Source organism: Herpailurus yagouaroundi, unplaced genomic scaffold (genome assembly GCF_014898765.1).
Source record: "Herpailurus yagouaroundi ecotype Mexico unplaced genomic scaffold, PumYag 77, whole genome shotgun sequence".
In the NCBI taxonomy this organism is placed as follows: Eukaryota; Metazoa; Chordata; class Mammalia; order Carnivora; family Felidae; genus Herpailurus; species Herpailurus yagouaroundi.
In genome coordinates this window covers 95,441,963-95,453,680 of record NW_024412388.1, presented here as the reverse complement: position 1 = coordinate 95,453,680, position 11,718 = coordinate 95,441,963, and the positions used below count along the sequence as shown (strand labels likewise).

The 11,718-nt window shown below is 43.6% G+C and overlaps 1 protein-coding gene across 1 annotated transcript; it reads left to right on the top strand.

Moving 5' to 3' along the window:
• Positions 1–10,981: 10,981 nt before the first annotated feature.
• LOC121018686 (small nuclear ribonucleoprotein G-like) lies at positions 10,982–11,447 on the top strand. Its single transcript, XM_040457542.1, has one exon. The coding sequence runs from the start codon at positions 11,083–11,085 to the stop codon at positions 11,311–11,313; it is 231 nt and encodes a 76-aa protein (XP_040313476.1). The 5' UTR covers positions 10,982–11,082; the 3' UTR covers positions 11,314–11,447.
• Positions 11,448–11,718: the final 271 nt, after the last annotated feature.

Genomic DNA, 11,718 nt, shown 5'->3' with positions numbered 1-11,718 from the left:
TGAGGCTCTGCCCACCTTCTTGAGCCTCAAGAGGTACAGAGATACTCCTTCTCCCGTGGCCTGTTAAACACCTACTCCCACGACCCACACAAATATCTAAACTTGTTTCTATGAAACCCATGAAAAGTCAAAGACCGAGCTGCTCCAGGCACTAATCGGTGAGCACTTGTGGGTTCTAGGGTGATTTGGGCATTGATTTTTGTCTAGAAAAACTCAGTGCTTCTCAATCGAGGTGGCATCTCAGAATTACTTGTGGATCTGCTCAAGAATAAGTATGCCTGGCTCTCCATTTGGTAGACTGAGACTGGAGTAGAACCCAAGAATAATTATTTTTTAAAGTTTTCTAGGACTGAGACAGGAATGTGTCTTAAGGCCCTTGGCCTTCTCCCCACCCTCTCTCCAGCTGCCTTCCAGAAGATCTCTCATCTCCTGTTGAATTGGGCTGTCGTTTCTAGACTTCTGTGTCTCAGAAGTTGGATTTTCCTTGTATAAGGTTATTGTCAAGGGTAAACCCCAAGACACAATCCAAAGGACACTTGTAGAAATGATTTGGTTAGTAAAGGGAGCCCCAGATTTAGAACCCAAAGCTCTGGGTTTCAATTCCAGCTTTATCTCTTCCAACTCTGTGGTACAACCTCAGCCTCTCCCCTTCAGTTTATTCATGGTAACATCTAATAATAATCCTTCTAGATATTTACTGTTATATCCCCACTAACAGATGAGAAAACAGACGTTCAATAAGTTTAGATATTCGGTTCAAGATTATACAACTAAGAAACACAAGAATTGGATGTTCTTGAACCTCCATGTATTTGTGGTCTTTCCAAATTCTTTCTTGTGGTTGACTTCAAGTTTCATAGCATTGTGATCTGAAAATATGCGTGGTATATCTTGATCTTTATGCACTTGTTGAGGGCTGATTTGTGACCCAATATGTGATCTATTCTGGAGAATGTGCCATGTGCCCCCAAGAAGAACATGTATTCTGCTGCTTTAGGATGAGATGTTCTGAATATATTTGTTAAGTCAGTCTGGTCCAGTGTGTCATTCAAAGCCACTGTTTCCTTGTTGATTTTCTGCTTAGATGATCTATCCATTGATGTAAGTGGGGAATTAAAGTCCCCTACTACCATTGTATTATCAATGAGTTTCTTTATGTTTATTATTAATTGATTTAGATATCTAGGTGTTTCAGGCTGGGGGCACAAATATTTATAATTGTTAGGTCTTCTTGATGTATAGACTCCTTAATTATGATATAATGCCCTTCTTCGTGTTTTGTTCCAGCCTTTGTTTTAAAATCTAGTTTCTTTGGTATATGTATGGCTACTCTGGCTTTCTTTCTTTTTTTTTTTTTATTTTTTTACTTAAAAAATTTTTTTTTAATGTTTATTTATTTTTGACAGAGAGAGAGAGAGACAGAGCATGAGCAGGGGAGGGGCAGAAAGAGAGGGAGACACAGAATCCGAAGCAGGCTCCAGGTTCTGAGCTGTCAACGCAGAGCCCAACGTGGGGCTCAAACTCACAGACCGCGGGATCATGACCTGAGCCAAAGTTGGACGTTCAATTGACTGAGCCACCCAGGCGCCCCTCTTTTTTTTTTTTTTTTAAATGTTTATTTATTGTTGGGAGGGGAGATAGGAGGGACAGAAAGAGAGAGAGGGAGACAGAGGATCGGAAGCTGGCTCTGCAGTGATAGCAGAGGGCCTGACTTAGGGCTCAAAGTCACGAACCATTAGATCATGACCTGAACCGAAGTTGGACACTTAACGGACTGAACCACCCAGGTGCCCCATACTCTGGCTTTCTTTTGATGTCCATTAGCATGATAGATGGTTCTCCATCCCCTCACTTTCAATCTGCAGGTGTCTTTAGGTCTAAAATAAGCCTCTTGCAGACAGCATATAGATGGATCTTGTTTTGTTTTTTTTAATCCATTTTGATACCCTATGTATTTTGGTTGGAGCATTTAGTCCATTTACATTAAGAGTAATTATTGAAAGATATGAATTTAGTGCCATTGTGTTACCGGTAGAGTTGGTGTTTCTGGTGATGTTCTCTGGTCCTTTCTAGTCTTTGTTGCTTTGGTCTTTTTTTTTTTTTTTTTAACTCCATTCAGAGACTGCCTTAAAATTTCTTGCAGAGCTGGTTTAGTGGTCATGAACTCTTAATTTTTGTCTAGAAAACTCTTTATCTCTCCTTCCATTCTGAAAGACGGCCTTGCTGGTTAAAGAAATAGCACAGTTGGGACTCAAATTCAAAGTCACAGAGAATGCTGTTTTAGAAACCCTATGACCAGTTTAGATTTTGAAAATTATACTGCCAGTTTTCCCTCTGCTGTGTCTACTGGGATTGTCTGAGACTGAAACCTTGAGGGGCTAAGTGATAAGCCCAATGTATCCCAAGCCAGCTGTGAAATGTGGAACCTACCATTGAGATACAATTTTTTACTTTGATAAATGAAGGTGTGGACACTCTCCCCAGGGCTTGACTTAAAAACACACATCTGGGAAAGGCTAGCTCTCTCTTTCTTCACCCTGACCCATTCAGATTCTGTGAACGTGATTCACAGAATCATCTGTGACCAGGGCTGGCTTGTGAAGAATGCTGCATTAGAGAGGAAATGCATCTTTACTGCAGAACTTGTCAGCCCTTAATAGTCTCTAGATGAACAGGTTTTTCCAAACTTATTTGATCACGAAATAACATGTATGTGTGCATGTGGCTGTGTCGTTTTTCTCAGGGAACAGATTTTCAGCGTAACTGCCCCTTAGGAAATGCTGTCGTAAATTCTCCTGTCCCTGTCTGACATCAGTCTGTGGAGGCAGAGCCCCTCACTCAGAGCTGCTGTCACGATGACAGGACCCTGAGGTGAAAGAGCTAAGACTTCTTGCTTGACTCACACGTTTTCTGTGGCTTCCGTTACTATCTCTTTGTGCCAGAGATTCACAAAGTTATACGTGGAACCCGAGTTCTCGTTGAGCTCCACGCAAGTGCGTTAAATCTGGGATGCAACATTCAGCTTAGTAACCTGGGCATCCTCCTGCTGAAACTGCTCCTCTCCTGTATTCACCAGCTCGGGGAAAGGCCCACTAACCTCCATGTTGTTCAAGTCAGGCATCCTCCTAGGCTACCCTCTGTCCCACCTCACAGCATATTATCAATCCCCGTGTCCTATAAATTGTCCCTTTGCCTAAATATTTCTCAAATCAAGCAACTTCTCTCCTACTCCAGAGCCATACACTAGTCCTCATTTCTCACCTGTTTTACTGCATCCCAACCTCCTTCGAGATCAGCTGGGGGTGTTTTCTTGCTCACCCTAGCAAGGAAAGCCTTCTAAAGATGATAATTTAATGGTGTCATTCCCCAGCTTGCAACTCGTCAATGGTTTCCCCTTAGGTTTTTGGTTTGGTTTTGTTTTGGGTAAGTAAGCTCCACACCCAGTGTGGGTGGGGCTCAAACTCAGGACCCTGAGATCAAGAATGGCATGCTCCACTGACTGGGCCAGCCAGGCCCCCTTTAGGTTTTAAGCGGCCCCTATTAACTCTTAGAACTCTCAGCTGGCCTCTCCTCCCCGACCCCCAACACCATGGCCCTGCCACACTTGATGCTGAATTCCTTTGAGTTGCTTGAAACAAGTCTTTATCTCTCTCTCTCTCTCTCTCCCTCTCTCCCTTCCTCTCTCTTTCTAGAATATCCTCTCACCTCTTCACCTAATTCCTACACATTCTCCATATCTCGGTTCCTCCAGGAAGCCCTCAAAACAGGACTAGGTACTCCTGCTACACGCTCCCATTACCCACACATATCCCCTTTATCATTCATTGTTTTTATAACTGTCTGTCTTCGCCATGGACACAAAGCTCCATAGGTAGGTTCTGTGTTTCTCTAGTGGATGTTGGATGATTACGTCTGGAAGGCCAGAGGTGTTCTATAAATATTCGAATAGCTTTAGGTAGTGTGAGGCCTGAAAGTTAGGGTAACTGAAGATTTGGGAAGGGAGGAGCAAGTACGAGAAAGAGACATCAGGAGAATGAACATCTGTGGAGGGAGAAGTGGTTATGAGAGAGGGCATTTTAGGATCATCAGAATGTCTCAAGAGTTTTTTGCAGCAGAAATGGACACTCATTTTAATGTAGAAAACTCTTCCTTTAATGTACCCCTCTCCGGATCCCACTGAGACGATCTGGTCTAAGTGCCTGACAGTTAGACGTGGCTGTGGTCTGGGAATCAGGTAAGAGAGGAGAATTGTATGCCCACTTAGACCCAAACCTGTAAGATTTTATTGAGAACTAATACTATTTCTGACCATGAGATGTTTACAATCCATTTGGAGAGGCAAGGAAAAACCCTGAGAATAAGACAATGTCAGGGCAGACTGTGTTGTTGAATAGTCCAGGAGAATGCTCAAACACTTTGAAAAATGAAATCAGGAAAGAGATAAGCAGAAACTTAGACTCACAGTTTGGTCTTCTCAGTGAATGGTCTATTGATCAAGCTACATAGGTCACAGTGGTACCTGGGAGAAATCATTGTTCCTCATTTAAGCTTTTTGCTTTTTTTAAAACTTTCTAGGGGAGTGAATTTTTTCTTATTATTAGAAAAAAGTCACTATTGAAATATGAGCGGAAATAAAAAGTCCCAACTTGTTTTTCATCAAGTTACTGAAATACACAAGAATATTCGAGTTTGGGAGGGGTAGATGCTTGAAAATTGCAAGACTGTAAGCTTCCAGTGGGCGATTGAAGTTAACGAGTAGCACAGTGGATTTTGCGTGTGGACTCTGAGGTTAGAGTTTTGAGGAGAGCACAATAGAGTATCATTTGTAAAAAGAAAATTCGTTGTGCAATTTGATCGCTATTATATCTTAGAAATAAATATAGGGCACTTAAAATTCTAACATTTGGCTTTGTATGTTTTGGATATTTCCAGGGTTCCAAAAAACCATCCATGTTGAGAAATAAATTACAAATCTGGGTTTCAGCAAGTGAGCATTTATTGTCTAGTGCCCATATCATTCTCAGGGTTTAAACTAAGTAGTTACATCACAGACATTATGTAACTGTTTGGCAGTATGGAACTTGGGACAATAGTATCAGTGGGGCACTGCCATGGATGTATGCTTGCCAATCTATGTCTTATTGCACTAAGCAAGGCAATATCATGGTTGGTTATTGTAGCTATAATAAAAAAAAACATACTGTCTTAGTCCATTCCGGCTGCTATAACAAAAATACCATAGACTGGGTGGTTTATAAACATAAACTTATTTCTTACAGCTCTGGAGACTGAGGAAGCTAGGATCAAGACACCGACTTGGTGTCTGGTGAGAGGGGGCTTCCTGATCAAGTTCTGTCAGCTAGATAGGAACTAAGCAGATATCACAATCGTTAGCTCACTCAGTGGTTAGGGAGACAGTCAGTCCCAGGAGGATGCAGAAGAAGTGGTCCCCTTGTGCTGAAGGCTCATGATTTCCACATGGAACTTATGACTCTCTCTTATTAGGGTTCTGTCGTCTTTGAGCTCAAATGGGTGTGGATAAGTAAGAAACCACCAAAATTGCATGACACCGTAGTGCCGACAAAATGGGCTTTCTTGCCCTCCTGCCTGAGCTCAGAGAGCAGAGTGACAGGTCTCTCTGCAAACACAGTTACTCCATGATGACAGAAGTGACTATGATCTCCTTTCCTGACCACCCCCCGACCCATCCAGTCTTGACTGTGTGTCTATATCCCCTCCCATTTATCAGCAAAGGACTGCACCACCCTAAGACAAGAATTAGGAACTTATAGGTCATTCTGTAGCATCCCCTTCATTTCTCCTCAAAAGAGATATAAATCTGAGTGACAAAAGGGTCCTTTTGCAGGCCAATTCACCCCTGAGGCTCAAAGAACACATATGTCAGGGTGCAGCCATGCTAACTTGGGATATCCAGTGCCCCCCAAGGAAAGGCATCCTCAGTAAGCCTGGGGATGTCCTTGGCAAGCGTTGCTTTGAGATTCAACTTGTAGACAAGTCAGTTACAGAGATATAGAGGCTAAAAAATACAGTGCAGGGGCGCCTGGGTGGCGCAGTCGGTTAAGCATCCGACTTCAGCCAGGTCACGATCTCGCGGTCCGTGAGTTTGAGCCCCGCGTCAGGCTCTGGGCTGATGGCTCAGAGCCTGGAGCCTGTTTCCAATTCTGTGTCTCCCTCTCTCTCTGCCCCTCCCCCGTTCATGCTGTGTCTCTCTCTGTCCCAAAAATAAATAAATGTTGAAAAAAAAAAATTAAAAAAAAAAAAAATACAGTGCAGGTAAACATCCTTAGAAAGCTGGTAATCCCAGAAGCTGTGGCTCTCTCTAAATACTCTCTCCTTATTCTCCTCTCAGGGCACACCAATTGTCCTTGGCCTTACAGGGCATGAATTGATCCAAATGTGAGCCCCTCATTTTCGTATATCTGTCCAGCAGGGAAAGTAAGGGAAGCTAAAAGGAAAAGGTCTAGTTAAAAAAAAAAAAAAAAAGGTCTAGTGTGTGTGTGAGTGTGTATGAGTATACGTACATAGCAGCAAAACTCTATTCAAATGAAGCTTAAAGTGGAACAGCGATAACTAAGAGGGATAAAAGCAGAACTGCTCAGAGAACACAGAGGTGGGGCTCCTCCTCTCCGGCCTTTGGTGGCTTCTTAGGCTTCTCTGCCCAACCCCAAGGAGAGAAAACCACTGGCTCCTGGTTGCCTTGCCAGTGGTGGGGTTTCTGTTCAGTTGTGGGACCAGGGGCTGTGGCTCCCCCAGTCCTGCAGCCCTCACTCGCTTGGAGAAAGACTCCTCAGGCTCCGAGTTTCATTGCCGTGGCTCAGTGGAAATAGGAAGCCAGTCCTACACCCCACAGCTCCTCTTCCCCATTTGGGAGGCTGAGAGTTGTGGCTTCCTGCAGAAAGAATAATGGGGAAATGCTTTTCTCAGCTGACAGCCACAAAACACCCAGAGGCTTCATCACCTCATTTGAGGCTGTGAACTCGTAGGAGGCACAATGTGGGGCTTGGGCTGTCAACGGGCCTGTGAACTGTGACACACTACCCTCTCTCCCAGCCAAGTATAAGAAAATGGTAATCCTACCGGCAGTTCTGGTGTACCCAGGGGGAGCTCCTTCTGGTCCCTGGGCAAGGAGAAAAGCCACTGGGTTTTGGTAAGTGGTGTGGTGTGGGGGAAAGAGGCCTGGACTCAGAAACAAAAGTTCTGGATTCTCGTCATTCTATAATTACCCAGGGAAAGTCCACCCAACCCCCTAAGGGATCACTTCTCTGTGAAAGAAAATAGACTAGGTAATCCGCACATTCTCTCCGGACCTTAAAAATTCAGAACATCTATGACCTTATAATATCGAAAATGAATTCCTAAAAAATAGTAGTTTGGCTAGGATGTGGTGTAGAAGGTGGAGCCTAGAAGCAGAGTTACAACAGCTACCATTTACTGAGCTCTTCCTGTGGTCCAGACAGCACACTCCACATGTTCTCACCTAGTGGCAGTGTGGAATAGGCACGGCATCTCCTCCTTTGCTAGAGAAAGGCTAAGACTAGTCTGTTCAGGTAACTTGCCCAAAGCACACTGCTAGAAAGCAGCAGAGCCCAAATAAAAAACTTGCCCGTGACCAAAAGACCGCTCACCTTTCCAGCTATCCAGCTTCCTTGGGAGCTAATCTGACAGTCTAATACTTGCTGAACCTGTGGATAATTGAAAGCTGACCATGTCTACTTTTCCCAAGTGTACCCTAAGGTGATCTCACAGTACTTTCCGGGTTTATAGGACGAACAAGAAGAGTGCAATTCTCTCTTCAAAAAGCAAAGCCCAGAGCACTGGGTGGCTCAGTTAGTTAAGTGGTTAAGCACCGAACTTTGGCTCAGGTCATGATATCACGGTTCACGAGTTCGAACCCAGCATCATTCTCTTTCTCTCTCTCTCTCTCTCAAAAATAAACAAACATTAAAAAACGGGGGGTGGGGGGGTGGGGAGACACCTGGGTGGCTCAGTCGGTTAGGAGTTCAGCTTCAGTTCAGGTCATGATGGGTTTGAGCCCCCCATTGGGCTCTGTGATGAACACTTGCTCAGAGCCTGGAGCCTGCATCAGATTCTCTGTCTCCTTCTCTCTCTGCCCCTCCTCCTCTCGTGTTCTGTCTCACTCTGTCTCTCAAAAATAAATAAATGTTAAATAAAAAAATAAAATAAAAAGCAAAGACTGAGAATGCTTTCAGACACCCAGCACAGACTCACATGTACTGTTTCCAGCCAGGGCTTTGAGTAACCTCCATGAATGAGGAACATAATCTCTTTGCTTAACTTAGAAGGAAAAAAAAAAAGCGAGAAAAGTTTGGGCAAGACATATTTGTATCCCCGGCACTGGGGGAGCATAATCTGAGAAGCCAAAGAGGCAAGGAGCGTCTGAGTGTGTGTTGCTGAGCTCAGCTTTTCTACTCTGAAGTCAACTCAGCTCTTTAGAGTTGCATAGAACAAAGAACAAACGCGTGCCCACCACACCCTGTGTTCCAAGTACAGAGAGCACGTGACGTCAGAAAGGGAGTGACTAGGGGCAAGAGCCTGGCAGAGCGCCTGGCGGGAGGAGGTGACACTCAACTACAAAGCCCCAGCTTCTAACTGAGACTGCCCCTACAGCAGGAGGGTAGAAGGAGCCCTGTGGATATTGTCGTGGGTCCTCTGCCTAGCCTCGCCTCCCCAAACCTTCACTTCCCACTGTGAAGTTCTCTAATGCAAGGGATTAGAGTATGCTCCGCCTACACCAAATCTACTCCAGAGGAAGAAACCGGAAGCTCCAAATTCTTCATGGATAATCGATGTCTCATTATTATTACTATTGTTATTTTAAAATAAGTTTATTTTTGGAGAAAAAAATGAGCGGAAGGTTCAGAGAACACATATCTATCTCCTGGCCGCTGTGAAAGTTAGTAAAAGGAAACCTTGTTTAGCGTGGAGTCAGGAGGCCAGCACGGGGAGCTCTCACACCTTACCGCGCTGTCAACTGCCTCCCCAACAGGAAGAAATGGACCGGGAGCTTGGATACTATTTCATTATCCCAGCGGAAAGGATACAGTCTCTCCCTTTTGCCTGGCAACAGCCCACCCAATGAGAGACTATCACAACTCAGCCAATGAAAAGTCACTATACTTCTAACTCCCAGTTTACCCCAATGAATTTTTTGTTTAGAACGTCCTCCGCACGTCCCACTTTCCCTCTATAAAAGAGCCCTCCTCTCCTTTGCTCGCTGGGCTTGCCTGTGGTTTTGCCGTAACCTGCTAAAGTTGGGAATTGCAATTCTGTGCTACTCTCAAACCCGTTTCTGTTAGCAAGACAGCTGGCGGTTTTATTTTTAAGGTTAACATTACTTGGCCGTCTGAAGCAGGAAGAAGACCCCCCCAACTCTGAGGCTGGTGAGCAAACAGGTGCCTGTAGCCACGGAGCCAGCTGAGCTCCCTGCTCTCTCGCCCCCCCATGGGTTTGAGGGTAAGTTTTCCCCTCGATTGCAAGCTTCATTCTCTTTTGTGTTCAAGCTCTCCAGGCCTGTGGCGAGCACGCTACGAAGGCGCACACATGAGTTGTGTCTTTTTGACAGGGTCCGCTTTATTCAATCATAGAGCAAGGTTAGTATAACTGAAAGCAGGTGCAGGGTTCCAGACTCCATGAGATTACACTATGCATGTAACGTGGCTTCATACATGCCACACAAAGCAAAGCATAATACAAAGGCACACAACAAACGAGATACAATAAGGGGTAAGAGTTAACAAATCAAGTGTGCAGTCCGTCTGTGAGCTCGCAGTTGAGATGAGGCCAAGGTAGGGTCCGGGTCAGTTCTCGGTACTTACGGCTTATTATTTTCAGGCTGTTGGAGGATCTGTGTTATGTTCAGAGATCAATAGGGCAGGGCCTTTGGCGGCACTTGTCTTTCTGATGCAGCCAGACATGGAAGAGTCAGCGTCAGAGTCTGACAGTTTGCTGCAGAAGGTCCTTCCTTTTTAAAAGGGGTTTAATCAGTCTTGGGACTTTTCAGGTCTCTTCTGATTCTGGTGATGATCAGCTCTGGGTTCTTCCAGGCTCTCTTGGCTTTGCTGGTTATCGGTTCTGGATGCCATCAGCCTGTGCTGGTTTTAGTGATATCTGGTCTTAGCTGCAATACCTTGGCTGCTTATGTCACTGCTTGACAGAGTCATTGCTTGACAGGAGTGACTCCATCTTGTTCTCTACATCGCACCCAGAGATTCCTCATGACTACTCTTAAGGATCATTCAGGAATCAACTACATCTTTAACCAGATCTGCACTGTACTTTTATTCTGCTAACTTGGATGAAGGCAAATCTAAGTCATCCAACCATGGTTCCAATGAAAATCAAACAATCAAATCAATCTCAGATCCTATGAAATGTCAACTGACATCATAAAATGAACATCACACTAACTAAAACAAGTTCGATTGTTAACAGTAAAGCAAAATTAAGGATTAAATCAGATAAGTGTCAAATCAGGTTATAAAGTCAAATCAGAATCAAAACTAAAACCCAAAGTCACATTTAATAAGAATTAAGTCAAGTAAGAAGAGCCAAACTAAATCTGAATTTAGTATTGAGGTAAGTGAAATTATCTTAGTAAGTAAGTCCATTAAGGTAAGCTAAGAAATGAACAAAACAACCACATGAAAACCGTATTGTCAAGTACAGGTAGGCAGAAGTCCACAAATACATATGAGAGCTTCATTATAGGCTCACAGAAAAGAATGGCAAAGGTGTGGTTAATCAGTCTTTTTGTAATTTTCCCTTCTTAAGCCTCAGGGTGCATAACATTATAATAGCATGTTCAATAAGATACGGAGCAAAGATAATAGCTAAAAGCAATGAGAAAGATTTCCTTAATGGATTTCCAAATATGGGTAGAGAAATAATTCCTGCCCATCTATAAGTAATTTTAAGGGTTATACCCAGACCAGAACAAATATAGCCAGAACAAATCACATGTTGAAAAGGTTTTGTCAGCAATTCCAGGAAGGAATATTTAATATGTAAATCTTGGATCTTTGAGCTGGCCGAGTAGACACCATGAGCAAAGCTCACCCTCCTGAGTTGAAAAAATTTACGGACAAGAAATTACCATTGAAATTAAATGGTGGCAGACGTGGCCAAGGAGTATTGCGGGGCTTCGATCCCTTTATGAGTCTTGTGATGGATGAATGTGTGGAGATGGCAACTAGTGGGCAAGAGAACAATATTGGAATGGTGGTAATTCCAGGAAATCGTATCATCCTGTTAGAAGCCTTGGAACGAGTATGAACAATGGGTGTGTTCACCGGAAGAAACCAACCGCTTTCACATGTCCCCTCCATAGCATCTGTTTTACTACAATATAAAAATCAGGTCGTGCATTTTCATATTGAACTTTTATGCTAAATAAACTTTCTTAATAGTCCAAAAATGCTTTCTCAGGCATTCTGAACATGAAAAATTGAATGGTAGCTCTTATTCTAGTTTTTTCTAACACGAGCTGTTCCTGGTTGAGACTGATTTGTTCCAAAGCTTTTAACGCATTAATACAGAAGAATCTGATTAAATGTGAGGCATGACTAAGATGGCTTTTTTTCATCTTTTAAAAAAAATTTTTTTTTTCCAACGTTTATTTATTTTTGGGACAGAGAGAGACACAGCATGAACGGGGGAGGGGCAGAGAGAGAGGGAGAC

Excerpts from the sequence above, each read along its gene's own strand:
- LOC121018686 (XM_040457542.1), top strand. The coding sequence starts at position 11,083 with ATGAGCAAAGCTCACCCTCCTGAGTTGAAAAAATTTACGGACAAGAAA.